The 20,090-nt window shown below is 36.0% G+C and overlaps 1 protein-coding gene across 4 annotated transcripts; it reads left to right on the forward strand.

Moving 5' to 3' along the window:
* Nucleotides 1–6,574: 6,574 nt before the first annotated feature.
* Nucleotides 6,575–19,562, forward strand: LOC116304903 (trace amine-associated receptor 7f). 4 transcript variants are annotated; one of them, XM_031714696.2, is made up of 2 exons: nucleotides 6,575–6,830; nucleotides 18,136–19,562. In XM_031714696.2, exon 2 carries the CDS (start codon nucleotides 18,162–18,164, stop codon nucleotides 19,032–19,034), a length of 873 nt encoding a protein of 290 aa, XP_031570556.1. In that variant the 5' UTR covers nucleotides 6,575–6,830; nucleotides 18,136–18,161; the 3' UTR covers nucleotides 19,035–19,562. The 4 variants fall into 4 exon arrangements, with proteins under 4 accessions (XP_031570556.1, XP_031570553.1, XP_031570555.1 ...); XM_031714693.2 differs by lacking the exon at nucleotides 6,575–6,830 and adding an exon at nucleotides 7,773–8,050; XM_031714695.2 differs by lacking the exon at nucleotides 6,575–6,830 and adding an exon at nucleotides 14,603–14,895.
* Nucleotides 19,563–20,090: the final 528 nt, after the last annotated feature.

Below are 20,090 nucleotides of genomic sequence, written 5' to 3' on the forward strand. Positions count from 1 at the left end.
CAGCAAATGGTTCAGCTGCTTCCTGTGGGAAAGCGAGTATATCTAAGGTCCATACGAGACCTAATGACCAATCCACACCCAGCGGGTTACCGTGTACCCAAATGGTTCAAACAGAAGCAAATGATTCAGCCACTTTTTCTGAGAAGGCGAATAATCCTAAGGTCCAAACAAGAGCTAATGGTCAATCCACATCCAGTGGGGTACCGTGTACCCAAATGGTTCAAACAGCAGCAAATGATTCAGTCACTTTTTCTGAGAAAGCGAATACCCCTAAGTTCCAAACAAGAACTAATGATCCATCCACACCCAGTGGGGTACCGTGTACCCAAATGGCCCAAACAGCTGCAAATGATTTAGTCATTTCTGATGGAACACTTTATACTCTTAAAGACCAAACAGAAGCCAATGTTAGTGATAGTAAGAACAGCAAAAGTAAGGAAGAAAACAAAGATCCTCGTGAGGCTGTTTCAAGTACCTCCGCAGCTCCATCCAAAGACTCCCCCAAGAAGAATCAGAAAGACCAACAAACTTGTAGTGACAGTAAAGAACAGGATAGCAAAGCATCTGATGTTGTCATTTCTGGTGGGGAACCCATGGAAGAAGGGAAAGATTCCAAGTCAGAAGTCAGTCTCGAAGAATATATCGAAGCACAACTACAGCATGGTTTGAGTCTTCCTGATATCTCTGTCAATAGTGGACCGTCGTCCAACATATCGAGTAAGATCCTTCCATCTTTACCATCTATATCCTTCACCAATACTACAGCTGCGCCTGGTGCTTCAGAGAACAGTTCGTTTTCTCCTATAAAGCTGCCACTTCTTGCTGTATCATCTTCTTCGGCTATGGAATCCCAGAAGAAACCTTTATCACCTACTATAACAAGTAAGGCCGAAAGAGGCGCCTATTTGCTAAGTGAAGTGTCTAAGGAAAGCTCTTTGGCCAACGAGAACAAATGTCAAGTACCTCCAAAGAGAGAAGAAAGATCTCCGGAGCAAATAAACTCTGAGATGGACATTGTGAGAAGTATCAGGGCTGAGTACGAAAGGAAGATAATTGCGATACTACAGAAGAGAGTTGATGTTGAAAAGGTTAGTCAGTCACATGTATTAATATGGCCAATTATTTGCTTAAACCACTACACTATTGAGCAAGATCGAATCATTAGTTTGTGAAAACTTTATTTGATATTTTTTTTCGAGATTGGATATTTGCGCTAAAGCATAACTTTAGCTTTACAAGCCGCTTCCCCTCCCTCCCCCATTTCTCCTCCCTTCCCCTCCCCCCCCCCCCCCACCCCAAAGCCCCACTATGTAGGCTAATACCAATCAGATATAATAACGTGTTCATGTTTTTTGTAGGCGTACAGAGAAGAGTGTACTTCAATTGTCAATGCAGTTAAAGCTTTAGCCAGGTAACCAAAGCATTCTTATATTCATGGGTACCTTGAAGTTGATCAATCATAGCGCACTTTATAATTAATACGCGCGTTTTTTAGCATGACCAATATAAATTTAAATGGACAACATGTCCCAATTGACTTTTTCGACGATACTTAATGCATTATTGGGCGTCCAGGAGGCAAATAAAACTTTGCTACAGTTATAAAGTTGATTGATATTAACAGCCCACCACAAGAGGCACATCGATCACCTTAACAGAAATAAGAAAAACAAACAGACGAAACTCTATATTTTTTTCGTCATCTTTGTTTTGTTTTGCCACCTGGCAAGATGGCCGCCGTATCGTCTAATAAGTCGTCCATTAGATTCTGACTTTTTCTTATAATTAAACCACTAGGAAAAAGAAAAACATGGAGAGAGAGCTAGGAGAGGTTCTACAGTCAAGTCTACGAGAAATCAGCCAAAAATACGTATCAGAGTTGCAACGATTTGTACGAAATGAGACCATTTAGGTTCGTAAAATATCTAGTTTAACTTCATTTAATCGAGCGAAGAATTATTTGCCACGATAGAGGCTTAGCACCATCACGTGATGGCAGCCATGAAAGGAGGCATCAATAGTCTTTTTCCACTGTGAAACTGAATTCTTTCTCATGTATGCCATATTAGACCAGATTCAATTGTTCCTGCCTCCTGTTATGGCTACCGTCACGTGGTGTTGCAAAGCCTCTATACCGAGAATATGCTTGTAAAATTCGACGAAGACTGATTAGCGACCTCGTACTGCTTAGGATTGTGGAACTTATTGGCGACGCGAGGTGGCAAAGCTTTTTGATGTCGTCAACAATTTCACCCCCACTATCCTTTGCAGCTCGTTGCCTTTGAAGCTCAAAAACCTATGGAAAAGTAAATTTGAACTTTTGTGACTTTAACCAAACACTAATGGTCGGTAAATCTGTCGGTGGGCTACCTGTGGTCTGTGTACCATTACAGTGTAGTTCCACTGTTGTCATTCCTATGGAAAAGTGTGTGTAATATTTCGTATAAAAGAGTATCCTGTCGCATATGGACAGATAACGATTAAGATTATAATAATTTGAGTTACTGTTGGAGAAGATGCCTTATTATTTCCTTCAAATTATTTAAAAATATTCACTAAAAACCGAAACAGAAAAAAAAAATTGTTAAATCAAATCAAAGAGAAAATATTTTGTCACAGACATAAAGATTACATATTCAAATTTTTTGCCATATGCAATTCATTTGCTACAATTTAAAATTCGATCTATTATTATGGACTTATTTCGATAGTATCGCGTCAATGTGACATTCTGGTTGTCAGATATACATTGATCTTAATTTATTGTCTATTATGGATTGTTCAGAGTTTATATATATTTATTGTTCTACCCACCTGCTTAACGTGGAATAAAGAGTTTAATATATGTTTGCTTTCGATTTTTTATACGGTTTTGGTCAAAGGTTGTAGCCATGAAAAAAAGCAATCAAAACAACAATAACAACAACAACAAAACAACAAAACAAACAAACAAACGCACAAAAAAAAACAACAACAAACAAACAAAAAACAACAACGCTGGACTAAAAAAGACAAAAACGAAAAACAAACAAAACAAAACGAAACAACAACAAGTTTCACTAAAAAGTTCTTTTTTCTGGTCTAGTTATAGCAAATAAAACGCTATATAAGGCATGACACCCAAGCTAGACCATAATGCACCACGTTCCCTATTTTAGTATTTTAACCCTATATAATATCAAAGTAAAGCATTACACTGACTCCTAGAAAGGACATGACAAAACGGATACTTAACAAACCCTAATGATTATTATCATCATGTACGTGAACACCGCGATCCCCGTGGCAACAACAAATGGATTCGGGTCCCTGTTATCCATCACTATAAAGACATTAAAAACCGCGTATTTTTCTAATCGTTTCTTGGTTTGAAAGCCCACTTAACATACCGGCGAAGCGGTTTATTTTGAGCCCTTAACGCAAGCTTACATCAACCATCTTGCGCGCACGATCAACAGAAATATTTTTTCCGGAACCCGGTTTTTATTTTAAAAGCTAAGATTATAACCAGGGGACCCCTTTTGAGATTACCATTCTCGCATACCAGCAGGCTACTGCGTGAAACAGGCCGACAATTTCTGATGGGTCTTGTTTGCAAAACGTTATTTTGGTATTGGAATTGAAAGATAAAATTCGGAAAAGGTTTCTTAATTAAACGTCGAGATATGATGGGAAAATTGACACATCACCAAAAGAACTTGATTACGAATCTGAGTTCGAAAAGTAATTCCCACGTTTTTGCTGTGTGAATTCCAGTTAATAAATAGTTAGGTACTGTACTTAGGCCGAATACAAAGCGTTCACGTAAGCCGAACCAAATTAATTGACATAACGGAAGAAAACCGCGGCGTATTCTTCTTTTTTTTAATGCATACGGTTCGAAGTTCGTTGACTTTTGACCTAGCTGAACCTTAGCCCGACCAAGTTGCTGCCTTTATAATTACATCTGCAAATGGCTAGACTTTCAAGTGGCTCGGATGACCACTTTAAATGGCGGTCCCGTCTCTCCACACTCATCATTACTAACCAACATAGGAGGGATGTAAAAGAACGACTGAGGACGTAAAGAAACCCTGGCAGTGACCACCCTTAGTGCCTACACTTCATACCAACCATCTCTCGTGCTTGTAAATTGCATGAAAGCAATCTGTCATTCACTTCTCAATGTAAAGCGCCTTTGATTATATTCATATAGGAAAGGCGCTATATAAATTCATAAATCATCATCATTATCAAATGAATGGCATATTCAGAACATTAATGATTTAGTGGGAAAGGAATTATATTAAAAACAAAAGAAGATCACTGAAGCTGAGCTTTTTCCTTTCTCTTTTAATGTATTCCTTTCTCACTAAATTACTAATGTTCTAATATCGTATGTCAATGTTCTTGCAAGCAGGTGTATATATATAATTGGGAAAGTATTAACAATAGTGTAAATTGGTTCAAAGCCTCTTAAAGATTACTGAAGTTAACATTTAGAGAATTTAGGGTAATATGATTTCAAATTTCTCTTTGACCTCCGAGCGCTACCAGTAAAAGAAAGAAACAACACTCAAGAGAATGATACACTCATCAAATTAACCTGGAAAAGGTACGCAACTAAACTCGCAATTGCCTCTCATCTCTAAGGTCTCCGGTTCGATTCCTAAACTTGGAGAGTACACGTGTAAGTAGGATTTGTTAGATCATCTCTCTTTTGATTCTTCGAGGGTTTTTCTTCTCGTTCTCCGGTTTTCCTCCCTCCACAAAACCTAACGCTATTCTAATTCAATCTGTGAAACAGTAATGATAAAACGGGTAAACTTTACACCGTGAAAAGATGAAAAAACTTACTGACGTTTCGGACGCTAGTCCTTCGTCGGAGTAAAAGAGGAATCTGTATTTAGTCCGAATTGGATCAGCCCAGAGGATATTTCCGGATTAGATGTGTTAGCAATGCCCTGACTTTGATCAACCCAAAGGTTGTTTCAGGGTTCAATCTGTGAGTTAGTCGTGCCTGACTTATATCAGCCCAGAGGTTGTTTCAGTGTTCCATCTGTTAGTTAGCAATGCCCTGACTTTGACCAGCCCAGAGTTTGTTTCAGGGTTCAATCTGTGAGTTAGTCGTGCCTGACTTATATCAGCCCAGAGGTTAATTCAGTGTTCTATCTGTTAGTTAGCCGTGCCCTGACTTAGATCAGCCCAGAGCTTGTTTCAGGGTTCGATCTGTTAGTTAGTCGTGCCTGACTTTGATCAGCCCGGAGCTTGTTTCAATGTTCTATCTGTGAGTTAGTCGTGCCCTGACTTATATCAGCCCAGAGGCTGTTTTAGGGTTCGATCTGTTAGTTAGCCGCGCCCTGACTTAGATAAGCCCAGAGGTTGTTTCAGCGTATTATCTGTGAGTTAGTCGTGCCTGACTTTGATCTGCCCAGAGGTTGTTTCAGGATTCGTTGTAGCTGATTGAATACAATATTGCCTCGAGGTTTTACTTCATCTGGATAACTCTATCCCTCTATATGCTGACAAAAAGTCCCCCACCCCCACCCTGTATGCTATTCTTGACCAGCTCCTTGATTACTATCTACCCCCAAAAAATTAATCTCGTTGTCATCCTACTTGTCTCTCAAAGGATTTGGATACAACTCGACTTCAAAAGTCTTACCTTGCACAACCAATTGATATCCTTTCGGATAGTATTTACCCACATTAATCTTTCTAGATTTTTACCTTCATTTGACGTTAATAATACTTTCCTTGACCCGGTTTTTTTTATTATCGTCATTTACTAAGATATTAACAATTTATCTGATGATTTGTTGGTGATAAAATAACGGCATTTTCCTCAGTAAACCGCTAGCTTCACGATAATGTCAAAGAGTTCCCTGACAACCAGTTCAATTGCCCTCACATTGGGCCTACATGTTTGCTAAGGACCATTCTTGACCGCCCGTTTCTAAGGCCAAAAATGTATAATTCGTAATTGATAAATCCTTAGTGATACGTGTGTGGTTTTAATGCTACTGTAATCAAGAACTGGAATATTTGAACTCTTAATTAAAAGGTCTTAAAAGGCTTTCAATAAGCTGGAAGTTTTTTCTTCCCTTATCGAATTCGTTATCTCGCCGGATGAGGTATATATATTTAGATCGTGATAAAAGCCAAAAGCCCAGCTGTTGGTAGTGTTTTTAGGGGAAAAAGCAAAAAATAAAAATAAAATAAAGATGTTCGTAGACAGCACAAAATAAGGATGGCTCTTACCATGACCTCCGCTTTTAATAAGCAGTTATCCAGCAATTCTTTTTAATTGCACCAGGAATTACCGTGACTAGACTTAGTTTTATTTTAAGAGATTAAAACGCTTAAAGTACTGAAATATTGGTCGGATACGTTTAAATCCCTGGCCATATTTCATTAATTGTATGACTATATGCGTCAATGAGACATAAAGTAGAGAAACACATTACGCATGTGTGGTGAAACTACTGGACGTTTGTGGTGATATTGATATCGCTTTTTCAGGCTGTAAATGACCTTATTCTTAAATGACAAGCTGTACAAACGAAATGTTTACCATCCTACGAGTTAAATTTATTAAAAGATCATGAATCGAGACTAGCAGTCTGGCTGCTTGTCGCATTAACTCGCCGTCTGTACACATGGAATTGAATTGTAAACGTCAAAAACTACGTTCAACGTTACTTAAGAAATTACACAAGCGACAATAAGTCAATAAAAAGATCAATTGGGAATTTTCTGGAATGACCAATTTGTTGACTTAGCAAATGTGAATCCAATGGAAATTTGGCCATTTTGTAATTTGATCGCGGGGATTTGTCCAAGTCTATATGGTGAGTGCTTAAAAAAAGAATGAATGATTGTTGTAGAGTCGTTTATATGTCTATTAGTTGGTTGATGCTTATTAAGGTATTGTCAAGACAACACAAGACCGGATACAAATTTGGTTAGATACATTTTGGTTTAAGTCATCCTTGTCAAAAATGAAAATTAGAGTTCTTTAAAGAAAGGTTGAATAGACTAGAGTAAAAAGGAAAGAGGGAAGCCAAATTGATGAGTAAAACGAACAATGGACTATATTCTAGGTTAGAAATTCAAGAGAATTTACCAAGAGGACTAATTATCGTAAAAAATGCAGTTATGATATATATATGTTGATATGTGTCTACATGCTACAGTGAAGGAGAACACGCTTGAAGAATTAACTTATAAGAAAAACCCTCAGACAGCAAGAGAGGCGGGTGTTGCTAAGTGAATCCAAACGAAATGCTCTGAGGGCCAATAAATTTACGAGATAGAAGGAGAATTCGAAGTAGATCAATTAAATATTGAATGAAAGGAAATATGAATGAGAGGGATTTGAGCAAGAGATTGTCATTTAGGAAATTAAACAATCAAATGAGACAAAATAAATGAGAACGAGAAGGAAAAAAACAAAAACAAAAACAAAAAAACAACCCAGAAATGGAATTAAAATTTCAAGGGCATAAAAATAGTATATGATTGAAAGGCATACGGAGAAAAAATATAGCCAGCTGTTTTGAAGGACGAAAAAAAAAAAAATGAAAATCTTAGAATAGGTCTTCTACTAAGCAGGGTGTCTTGTCACCTTCAGCCGCGTTACCGTCGTCAGACGTTTTCCAATTATATTTAAATACTTTTATCCTAAAGCTTCTCAAAGGCGACCATTATGCCAACGAAATTTGAGGATTAGGTTACGCTTTGGATTAAAAAAAAAAAAAAAAAAAAAAAAAGAAAAGAAAAGAAAAAGAAAAGCCACGAGGAAAACAATAGCATACAATAAGAGAGAGTTTATGCAGTAGGGAATTATTCAACGCAGCGCGAAACTTCTGATGAAATCATCTTAGTCTTCAAGTATTATGGTGACTTCAGTCAATGAATTCTGATTGGGTGTAGATTTTTGATTGATAAGTAAAGTCATTGAAAGCCATTTGAGTGTGTGCTCACTTGCAAAGTGAGCTGAACCGCCGCGTTTTACATGTCATAAACCTCGGATCGCAGTACTTGTTCGACAATATAGATCACATTGAAGGTATGACATTTTGAAATTGTTTCCATATGATTTCTCATATTTTGAAATCCAAGACTTCAAAAGATTCGAATTTTTCTGTCAGTGCTTGTTAATATTTATACGTATTTGAGATACTATTGTGAGATTTGCTTGTGTTTGCAATCCATAAAAGCTACTCGATCTATGCTTTTTCAGTTTTTTTCTCGATTAAACAAGAGAAACGGAATTTAAGATAATTATCAGGGAAATCTTAGCTATAATAACTCAAATAAACCATAATTAATTCTCCTCTTATACCAAACAAACAAAATTGCATTGAAAATCTTATATACGACGTGAAAAAGAGACTTGCAAGACAAGGTAGCTAAGCAACTCATCTAATGTCCATTTTCGTGCAGTAAATATTTATTGTCCCCTAACTGTCAACATGGATTCAGTTTTCTTCACTTTTAGGCTGAATTGGATATTGATTAACCAATCCAACAGTAATTCGACAGAAGAAAAAAACGAAGAAGAATATATAGTTAATGGAATCCCTTATGTCCCCAGAAGGAGTTTTTACTCGTTCACATCACTTGTAACCGGTTCTCAACGGATGATATTGCCATGGCCATGCAAATTAATCGATATCTTCAAGGACGTTGCTGCCCACCGCTCCTTTTTGGACGCTGGATTTATGCAGAATCCTATGTTATCTTGATCGTAATTGAAATCGTTGAGCAATCAATTCATGCAAGACTCAATATCGCGCGCGTTTTTCGACTTTATTTAGATCCGACTCACTGTACCGACTGGATCACCGAGTTGCATGATAAGCTAGCCTCATCTTCCAATCAGAACAATCCATAGATATTTTATGTAATAGTTATATTGCTTCTACTTTGTGTTAAGGGAGTTTCAAGTGCGAATATTACGTCTTAGCTCAAATATATTAAGAAATCGAAGCATATCTGGCTTTTAGTCTTTTCTGGTTTTCTGGAAGCAATTTCTTGAAGTCACTTTCAAAAATACCCTTAATAGGTTTTGTTCATACTATGAACCGTGGATCACATAAAGTCCCTGTCACAATACTATTCTCTGTCTTTATTTTTTGAATTAATAGTTTAATCAAATTCATCTAAGACCTTGGACGAGTTTTGATTTTCTGATCGAGGTTTACGGTTGTCTGGACACACACAACGCAGACGCATGATATTACTAACGATATTCCTAACTACAGTGGGCTTGTGGCCCGCCAAACTGGATTTTACTTAATGTTATTAGGTAAGGATATTTGATATTATTATGACGAAAACCTTCCAAAATAATGCTATACAAATGTATTTTTTTCGCTTTAAATCGTCTATACCTTGAACGGTTTGTACGGATACTTAATTTCTCGTTCATTTTGAAGGTGTTTGCTAGTTTGAAGTTCCTATCCACTTCCTTTATGTCTTCCAGGCACACTTCAAGTTAATGTTGATGTATAGTGTGTTGTGTTTCACGACTTGAGCATAGAAAACGACTGTTTTTGTTCAACAAAGGGACTCATTGCATAAGAATACGTACGCTATAACTGTTTATTTTAAAGAGTCGATGACAACAAATGAAACTGAAAAGTGGAAGAGAAAGAAAGGAAAAAGAAAGCAAAAAAAGGTGGGAATTACAAAAAAATATAAATGAGTAAAAATGTCGAAAAATAAGTAACACGTTAGATATTACTTTATGTGATGATATTTTTTGAAATTGCTAATTTTTAGCAGTTTAGTGTTAAAAGATAGAGAAAAATAACAAAAACGCACACCCAGGAAATTAAAAGAGATTACGAAGTACTTAGAAAGAAAAGTCAAACAAACCTGGAATAAACTTAACTTTACCTTTATCGATCTGAAAAGCAATTTTCTCTCAAAATTCATAAATGTAATCTGTGGCGAAACAGATATAGCAATAGACCAACAGACTTCCGTTTTTAAAAGATCTTGAAAAACAAATGAAATCCCATCAATTTTTTAACTTTAAGAAACCAAATTTCGATCCCCTGCTAGGTTAAGCACAGCGGGAAAAGTCGGTACCATTGTTGAAGTCAGAAAGAAATATGTTTAATCATAATCTTTTAAAAATATTCCATAGCCTATTAGTTGGTTGTAAAATACATAAATAAATGAATATCTGGAGGGTGTATATATCTAATGTTTGAGATTGAAGGCGGAGTTGTCAAGAACCGTGAATATCTAAACTCGAGATCAGATTCCGTGATTTTTTGTTCTATATTTTGAAGACACTTACAATCACCATCGAGGTGGTTTCTCTTATCTAATCACCTTGAAATCCTGATTTATTCATAACATGGATCTATGAAATAAAATGACCGAATGACCAACTGTTCTTCTATCTTTGGTTAACAATTAATGACACTATGCTCGGTGAATTGTCTCTGTGCGAAAATTCACAATTCAATAACAAGTTCACTCAGCGTATACGCTCCAACTTCATCATCATTTCATTTCTATTTCTCAACATTTCCAGGCTGTATATTTTTTAATGTCGTCACTTTAATTGCTATTGCAGATAGATTACGAATAAAATCCACCTTTATTAGTCTTATTTATTCAAGTGAGTCTAGAATATGCAAATGAAATAGTTTTATTGATCGTTAAATCGACTAGCTGACTGTAATAAGGCTGAATAGCAATCGCGTTTTGAGAGCAATTAGCCGTATTTTGAACGTTTGAGCTAGAACGTTTTAATTAAAAACTACTAATAAATAGTACTCATTTTAGAGAGCCTTTTATAATAGCCGACCAACAAAGTAAAAAGAGCTTCCTTGAACTTTCTTTTATTAATTATTTTTATCTCTCTACCTTAATGGTTTTCAATTCCTTGAAGCAAAGGTTTTGGCTCCATCTGCGCAGGCTCGGAAAATGGCGATAAAAGGATCGTAAATTATTGTAAACGCGTAAAAAATCGTCTAAGCTAATGCTTCTGGTTGAATTGAATGAATAAAATAAAAAAATATAGAAACTAGGTCAGTTGTTTACGGTTTTGTGGTGATTGTCCGTGCAATTTCGAACGTGACACAGAGTGACGCATAGCGTAGTAATTTCGTGTCAGCGGCAATCCATATCCAAGGAGGTGATTGGATGAAAAAAGCTGCTCCCATGCCCTTTTTTTTGATTAGCTCATAAAGGAAAGCCCTTCTAGTGTCACGATATCTTCGGATATCCCACTCAATGTAATCATAACATTTTACCGGTATCTCTATCATCCTAAACCTTTACTTTTAGTAATCCTGTAAAAAATACACGTGCTCTTTATTCATCTCCGGCTTCAAGACTAGTTGGTAGAAAATCCGTTTAACTTCGTAGACGTTCTTTCAGGCCAAAGCTGCTTCAATGCTTCAATATTACGACACTCGGGCGTGTAGTGTGTGAGTAGAGTTGATTCGAGAGTTTTCCTTCGAATTCTATTGCTTTCCTCCCTCCGCAAAAATGAACTCCTAAATTTCAGTTCAATCTTGGAACGAAGGGTCGCAGATTTGTTAGCCACCTTCTCACACATACAACACGCTTTATGCACAGATTTAAACACGCAACGCATCTTTACAGCACGCTTTACGCACGAACTTAAAAACGCTCCACTGCATATCTACAGCACGCTTTACGCACAGACAATACATACAGCATGCTTTACGCAAGGATTCAACACGCTACGCACTCATGTAGCACAATTTACGCACGGAATTAAACGCGCTACGCACACATACAGCACGCTTTAAACACGGACGTAAACGTGCTTTGCACTCATATAGCACACTTTACACGCTGACTTAAACATCTCAGCATAGGCACGCTTTACGCACGGACTTAAGCACGCTACTCACACATACAGGACGCTTTAAACACTGACTTAAATACTCTACGTACTCGTACAGTACACTTTACGCACGGGCATGAGTCAAGCTAGTCGTAAAACGCTTTACGCACGACCTACAAGTCGTACTCTTGACACACACACAACACGCTTTACGCACGGTCATGATAAGACTCATGACCAGCTTACAAATCCCCAAATCACACTGTAAAACCACAGACATAAACATTCTTTATGCACAGACCGATGTATCACGCTAGATTAAAACGATTCACTCACAATTGGCAAATCATGCAGGAACATAGTATTTCTTAACCGGGTTAATTGCATCCTCATGAATAACAAAGCCCTTGTATCTTGCCAACAAGGATAATTCATTCGGATTGTTTGTCTTATCTGCGACTTTAAGTCTAGGATAATAAGATTTCAAAATTGTTATTAACCGCAATTTGTGAATAAAGATAGAAATAGTATATACAATCCGTTTAAACTGGTATTCGATTAATCAAGCTATTGCTTATCAGACGCAATTAACTATATTTTCCAATTCCCAGCCACCAAATGAGTACTATTCCTGATTCAATCTTATTTTCAATTGCGGAGATAAATACCCCTGCTGATATCGGGAATTCAATTTTCTTCCAAGACGCAACATCTTTTCATGTGAACAGTGGGTAATAAGCATCTGTAACTACTATATATCGCAAAAAACCTTGTAAAGTAAAATATTTGAACCCGACCCCAAAGGGTGTTCAGACATTACCACTGATTTTAATTTTAAAAATTCTCCCACAAATTCTGGTACGTTTTTCTCTTCCTTTCTCATACGGATTTGATTTTTGTTGTTTATACATCTCGAGTTCCAAAACTGACGACAAGGAATTAGACGTTCCGCAGGGAATGATGGGTAAAAACATCAGCTCGTCTCAGGCTCTTGGTTGAGCGAGCGCTGAATATATCGTAGTCGATAGACCAAATTCAAAACTCGCACCGATGTGAGGTTTAAGTTGTGAACAAAGGAATCTGGCGTGACTCAAAGTAATCTGGCGTGACTCAAAGTAATCTGGCGTGATTCAAAAGTCACGAATCACGCCAGATTCCTTTGTTCACAACTTAAGCCTCACATCTGTGCGAGTTTTGAATTTGGTCTATAGGATAATTTAATCGATGCGAAATGAAAATTAGTATTCCACGTATTTATACAGAATAATCAGATTATAGATTGCACCGCGAGATTAATAAATAGGCCCCAGGGGATGTGTACTCAGGACACCTACAGCTATACAACATGACTGAAAGGCGAAATCAAACTATGAAAGTAAGATATTTGTCTTAAAGAAAATAAATATTTCATTTCTAGCTAGAGCGTGGGGATGAATAAGAAAAAGAGAGAGAGAGAGAAAAAAAAGAAAAAAATTAATTAAGATTTCCACAGGAGATTTAAAAATTTTTATTGAATTGATTGAATGAAAAATGTGAACTAAGGCTAATATTATTAAATACATATGTACCACTTTTCTGGTCGCAACTATTTATTGTCTACTTCGAATTCTTAATTAGCAAAGCCAGAAAGGTTTAAACGTTTTTTCTTACAATGTTAAAGCGTCCCAATTTTATCTCTCATTAAGAGCCCTTATTCTGACGTTTGTCATTTTTTCTCAGGAAATAGCGCCTTCAAACTCCTGACAAATTGTTCCTTCTACGCTGACGATTCTCTGACGTCCTGTCCTGGGCTCATTTAGCTTGAATTCGATTTGTCTCTATTCTATTTTTTCTACTAAAATCTACTCTTTCATATCTCAGAAGATATAATTAGTCCCCGACCGGATATTGTAGTATTTTCGCTTTATAGTAAGTTTAAGTGATATTGGCAAGGCCGATAGGCAGATTTCGCAGAGGAAAGAAAGAAAGTGGAGTAATCTTAGTTTTGATCCGGCTTAGTTTGCCATTTTAATTTTTCTAGATCCTTAGTGCACATCAATTATAAAAAGAGAATAATATACTAGTAATTCCAGGGCTTAAGCAATCTAGATTTCATATCGTTATTATAGGATCAAAACTGCCTTCCTTTTTTGTTCTGTTATTTCTGCTGTAAAGTAAGAACAATTGTACAATAGTTGTGATAATACATTTAAAAAGGATCAAAACGTTTTCCCGCCTTTTTCAGTTTTCTCACGGTAGATTTCATCCAGACAAAACAAGATTTGTGATTTTGATAAACAAGTGATGATTTCCTAAACCAAGACCAAAACTAAACTTTTTATTTTTCATAATAAATGCATTTTAAATATTTAAACCTTTAGCGAGGCCAGTCTAATCACAAGAGCAATATCTGTGTTTTTAAGTACCTCTGGTCCTTTCGCCTCGCCTCGATCGCCTCCGATATATTTACTACTTCATAAAAACATTACTGGAGGCATTGAACAAATCTAAAAGCATAAAAGGTGAATTTATCCCGTGAAAGTAGGGAATTGAACGCAAGATAAAGAGCAATAAATAGATATCATGCTTCTATGATAGATTTTTTTTTCTCCGTTTAAATTTATCAATTATTTTGGATTTTAAAGTACATACAAAGCGTCTACTCTTAACTCAGCAGAAAAGCTCATTAAGAGTCTGTGCTTTTTTCCTTTCAAGACAATCTCGAACTTCGATTAGCAACGTGAATATTAAAACTCCTATCAAGGCACATTTTTGTTTTCTGTCTTCTTTACAGTTAATTGTCGGAAGCTTCATAGAATAGTCAATATCTAAATATATCCTCTTGTCAAGACCAATAAAAGGGATTTTTGTTGGGGAATATGTCGTGTTCGTCAACACTCTCTAGTCTTATCGGGGTCTAAGAATACGTCATTTGCCTTTAGTTGATGTGTTGCAAAAACATAGCTCTTTTCAATGTCTGGCTAGAGATAAACAACGCCGGGGCAGTACTGGCGACTAAAATTATCTCACTAACAGATATAAAGAAAAAAGCATAAAAATGAACGATGGAATCGCAAAAAAATATTTTTATGGAGGTGAGTAGATATATGACTTTTGAATGAATTGTATGAATGTACTTAGGATGTTAAGGTTCGTCGTAGTGTATTTGAGGCTGACTGACTGACGCTTTTTCGATAAAATCATTTATTAAGGGAACAATGGAACAATGTTTTGAAATGCTTTAAAGGAGTATTGGCTATATGAGTTTTGGAATGTCTTTAATCGAAAATATTGTATGAATGTTTTAAATGATGATACTCCGATACAGCTGCTGCATGAATTCAAATTGGAATGTTTACAGGAGGACTGACTCATGATACGTGTTCGAACCCTCATCGTGCTGGGACAACCAAGTTTTACTAGTATCTTTAGGCTGGCTTTCGACGATATATTAAAAACTCCAAACCGGATCTAATCAAACTGAACCTATAACAATTATACAAATCCGTCAGTTGTTTCGTGCTGGTCTTCGTTTAAGGTCTTTTAACTTGTCTGACTCGCGCCTAGGCAGGATTCAAAGGATTTTGGTAAGAATATTTTTGCGCACGAAATGATCTGCTTTAGCTTGTAAAAACGTATACACCTACTTGCAAGAACGTTGTCATACGATATTAGAACATTAGTAATTTAGTGAGAAAGGAATACACTAAAAGACAAAAGAAAAAGTTCGGCTTCAGTGATCTTCTTTTGTTTTTTAATATAATTCCTATCCCACTAAATCACTAATGTTCTATTTTCGTATGACAACGTTCTTGCAAGTAGGTGTATATCGATTTTGAGTTTTAAAAGGTTTAATTGTCAGTATTTCTAGTTTTGGTTTAAAGTTCTTATTTTCTTATTCTCTCATGCATATTCTTTTACATAATCTTAGAGTTTCTTTACATTTGACTATTTCTACATATATTATTTATGTTTAAATTTTGTGAACTGCTACTAAGACGACTATTTAATGAATTTACAGCATTTTTACTCCATCCCTTTATAGAGATATTTTATATTACGCTGGAAACGAATCTATCTAATTCTGTATTGAAGATTTTCATATTAAAGAGTTTTGTTGCAACATCCTATAGCTCATATATATATATTTTGTTCTAGTTTGTTATTTGAAAAAGCTCATTTCGTACATTTAGATTATACTACGGAACGTACAAAAACATAAATGATTTTCACAGCCAACATAAAATGAAAAATATCTGATTAAAGTTATTTGTTGTTGTTATTGATCGTCCGTTTTTTATTATGGTATCTTTACTTTTTCCTATGTTTCAACAATGCCGGATTCGTGGGAACGGCCTACGGGCTTTGCTGATGGCTTGCAATTTTGAATATTACTTTATGACATTGTTGTACTATGCCAAGAAATCATAGGATTGATTTACTATTTCTATAGTTTGCGGCGTTATGCATTTCTAAGATAGTCTGTTCCTTTTTTGCTTTTTGTGATTAATGAAAAATCTTTCTCAAGGTCTTCGTAGTATCCGCCAAGTTAGTACAGTACTATGTTCGTTTGTGTAAATGTAGTGTCTTTGTAAATATCTCTGATCGATTCCTGTTCGAAATTCTAGGTACTTTCCTGCTTGTGAACTGTTTTCTCTTTAATCTTTCTAGCTTGGCAATTATTATTATTATTATTGTTATTATTATTATTATCATTATTATTATATCAAAGAAGACAAGATTGCAACAACGTCTGACTTATGCTCAATTATGTTCCAATCTTGTCTTTTTTCATATGTTATTCTATTCTGTTATTATTATTGTTATTATTATTATCATTATTAATACTGAAACACACCAAGCTGCTAGCGAATTCATTTTTGAATTTTTATCTTGGTGTTGTTAGAGTATCATCCTATTTACGTTATCATCTCCGGTACTTTTTGAATTATTCAAACTAAAAGAGCACTAGCTAGATAAGGATAAAGTGTTTTAGGCGTGGCTATATGCATATTAATGTAAATATATGCTATGTATGTAAATCAATTTTTACTGAAAAACAAAGGAACAATACTCAAGGGAATGACATGTGCTATAAAAAGGGGGAAATCTACCCTTTAGCTGAAATTTTCTCTAGGGAAAATGGACCGTAGGGGAATGGAACGAGACTAATAATAAAGAGTTTTAGATTTACGTTCACGGCAAACGTGAAACGTCAGTTGACCATTTGAAAATTATCTTAAATAGCTGAAAAAGAATCGCAAAAGTCCAAGTAGTAGAAAAAACAAAAGAATATTTGTCTTTGGTGAGGTTCGTAAAAGGTAAAGTTAAGTACAGGAAAACGATGAAAACGTGGTCACGTTTGCCATTTGGGGGAGAAAAAAAAGTCAATCTAAAACTCTCTAATGCTGGGCTGTACCGCGAAAAATATCCAAGCTAGGTATTCGATTAGCAAAAAAAAAGTCTGTGAATATAAACAATGGAAAGCCAAGAGCTTATTATATATTTTTTGAAAACTGTCTTTATTTTAGTCATTTCTTCCGAGCACTGCTCTGCTGCAGTGATTTTTTACACATGAAATTGACATATCAAAGAGATGAATTATTTTTTAATTAGATTGAAAACAAATACGAAACGAAAAATGATCAAATTATTAACAGCAAATAGAAAATCTTTGAAAACTGATAAATCCAATTTCTCAAGGTATGTGTTTTGTCTGCCGAATTAATTTGGTTCTATAGATTTGATTATAAACCAATTACGACAATGAATCTTTATCCCACACCATAGAAAATAGAAATTCAAAGATTCAATGCGATCAGCAGCGCATGATGAGTGGCAAGAGTGAAATACCGCGAGAAGACTGGTGATATACAACGGCTTTCCTGCATTCTAATTGGTTGTAATTTCTATTGGGTGTAAAAAAAAGGTCAACATTCACATATTCATTCTTGTTATTTTGAAGTGAAGAGTGCCAACGACGAAACGTCTTCTTGCTTTCGTACATATTCCTAATTTTTATTACGTAAAAATCCACTAAATCCACTTGGGCGTAATGCTTTCCCATTTCATATCACGTATATTCTCTTGAGAATGAGATTCTTTGTTTGAGTTGTATCGGAATTATGTGTCTTCTCATGCACAACTGTAAAACAAAGAAACGATACTCTAGGGAATGATACGTGCTCTGAAATGGGAAAACAGTGGACTACTAGGTCTATGGTAAGAATTCATTGTCGCATTCAATCAGTTTTATAACTATATTAATATCTTTTAAAGAATCTTATTTTTATTTATTTTATTTTTTAATCTTACTTCTTTTTCGTTCCCAACAGGTTACTGAACACCGCTAACAATTTCCATGAACATAACAACTAACGTCACTCGAGGATTTGGTCGCTTAGCAACCCCGATGGCGTGGGTCTTTGCATTCGGCGCTGAAGCGCTTACCATAATAACACTGAACGCATTGACACTAACTGTTTTAACCAGGACGTACGGATTGAGGAAAAAAACTACGTACTTCCTAATAAATCTTACAATCACGGATCTTCTAGTGGGCCTTCTGCCGGTACCTATGTATATGATTTACATCGCGGACGAGCCATTGTTTTACAGGACTAAAAATCTTCTTAAGGCATTCCAGGCTTTGGATATGATCTTCGGCGCATGTTCAATATGGACATTGGCGTTGATTTCTATGGAGCGTTTGTGTATAGTATTGATACCTTATTATCATCGCTCGGCCAAAGGAAAGAATTACTATTACGCCATGGCATTTTGTTGGCTTCTTCCTATTCTTATCTCAGGTCTGGGATTCTTAGCGTCACATGGTGTGATCACGAGAAAGGTTTATCTAAACTTGACGTTTATCTTTCTTTTGTTCATTCCCACGGCTACTCTTGTTATCTCTCACGTTGTTCTAGGGATCAAGTTTAATCACCGTAATCTAAAGAGCCGACGAGCGAGACAAGAGAATGCCCTCAGTAAAACTCTCTTTATAGTGACTGCAACTTTTCTCGCTAGCTTTCTTCCATTCCAATCTTTAGTATTCTACATGGCTTTAAGACCTACGAGTATTCCACCGTTAACCGTCGTTGTAGCGTTGAAACTGCTTCAATATGGAAATTCTTTCATGAATCCAATCATTTACTGGCCGAGGCTACCGGGATTCAAGGCCGCTGCGAAAAAACTTGTTTCCAAGTCAAGACGATACTCTAACACAGAAGTATAGCAAGAGGCGAAATATGCCGTCGACGTTCATGATGGCGTCACAATTCTTATAGTTTGTAAACTCATTAGACAACTATGTCAGAAGTACCTAACAGTTTGAAAAGATGACGTTATGAGGATGATATTAATGACGAAATGATGACATCACAATGCCTATAGTTCGTAACCTCTTTAGTAGTGAAATTATGGCAGCCGGCAGAACGTACAAAAGATGACGTCATGATAACGTATACAATGACGTAGCTATTAGTGATGACAGTTACGGTTTTAGGATGTTCATATACTACAGTAGTATAGGAGGTTGAATACCATTATAATTAGAATTTTCTTGCATTTTGGCGTAAACGGCTCTTAATGCAAAAACCTTTTTTAACAGAATCTCAGAAGCTTTATTTTACGTTCTAAGATAACTTCGAATTATAAGTATTTAGGAAAAAAAGTAACTTTAAAGTTTAGTTTTCAAAGATACTTCAAAAGCGTCGTTCAACCGATAGTTAACAATCTCAAATAAAATGAAAACAAACTCAAAGTATGGTGTATTTGCGTTGCGTGAGCTGCGAGAACACGCGTGACCTGCACTAGGGAGTCACGCAATACGCTACTTGCCAGTTTACTCAGAAGAAAAAATGTTAAGAACTTGTTGAATAGACCCCCTTCAAAGCAGCTCAATTTTGAGGACAAAACAAGAGAAATTAAATTTCATAAATATTGGAAAACTATTGTTATGTCCTAAAGGGGTCTATTAATGGGACAAAATGTGGTTGTGCCACGTGCACATTAATTCATTGCTCCCTGAGTAAACTGGTAAATAGTAAAAAAAAGATGAAATATAACATTAACAAAGTAGCATATTTATAACCAACTTATGTTTGCGATGTACTTACCTGATGCAATAGCTGGAATCGTTAACGTTTTTATTGTATTCGTGGGAGGGGGGGGGGGGGGGGGTGAGTTAGAGATTATTTATCATTCTTTAGAAAGCATTGCACCTATCCCTCCCTATTTTTCAGTGGATAATCTCGTGAGCTCTAAAATCTATGGCTGATCTTTCAAACGA

Source organism: Actinia tenebrosa, unplaced genomic scaffold, assembly GCF_029948245.1.
Source record: "Actinia tenebrosa isolate PJP-AT-01 unplaced genomic scaffold, QUT_ActTen_1.0 PGA_scaffold3__52_contigs__length_22856419, whole genome shotgun sequence".
Classification (NCBI taxonomy): domain Eukaryota; kingdom Metazoa; phylum Cnidaria; class Anthozoa; order Actiniaria; family Actiniidae; genus Actinia; species Actinia tenebrosa.

What these genes read in the sequence shown, in the direction of transcription:
- LOC116304903 (XM_031714696.2), top strand. Translation starts at nt 18,162, where the DNA reads ATGAACATAACAACTAACGTCACTCGAGGATTTGGTCGCTTAGCAACC.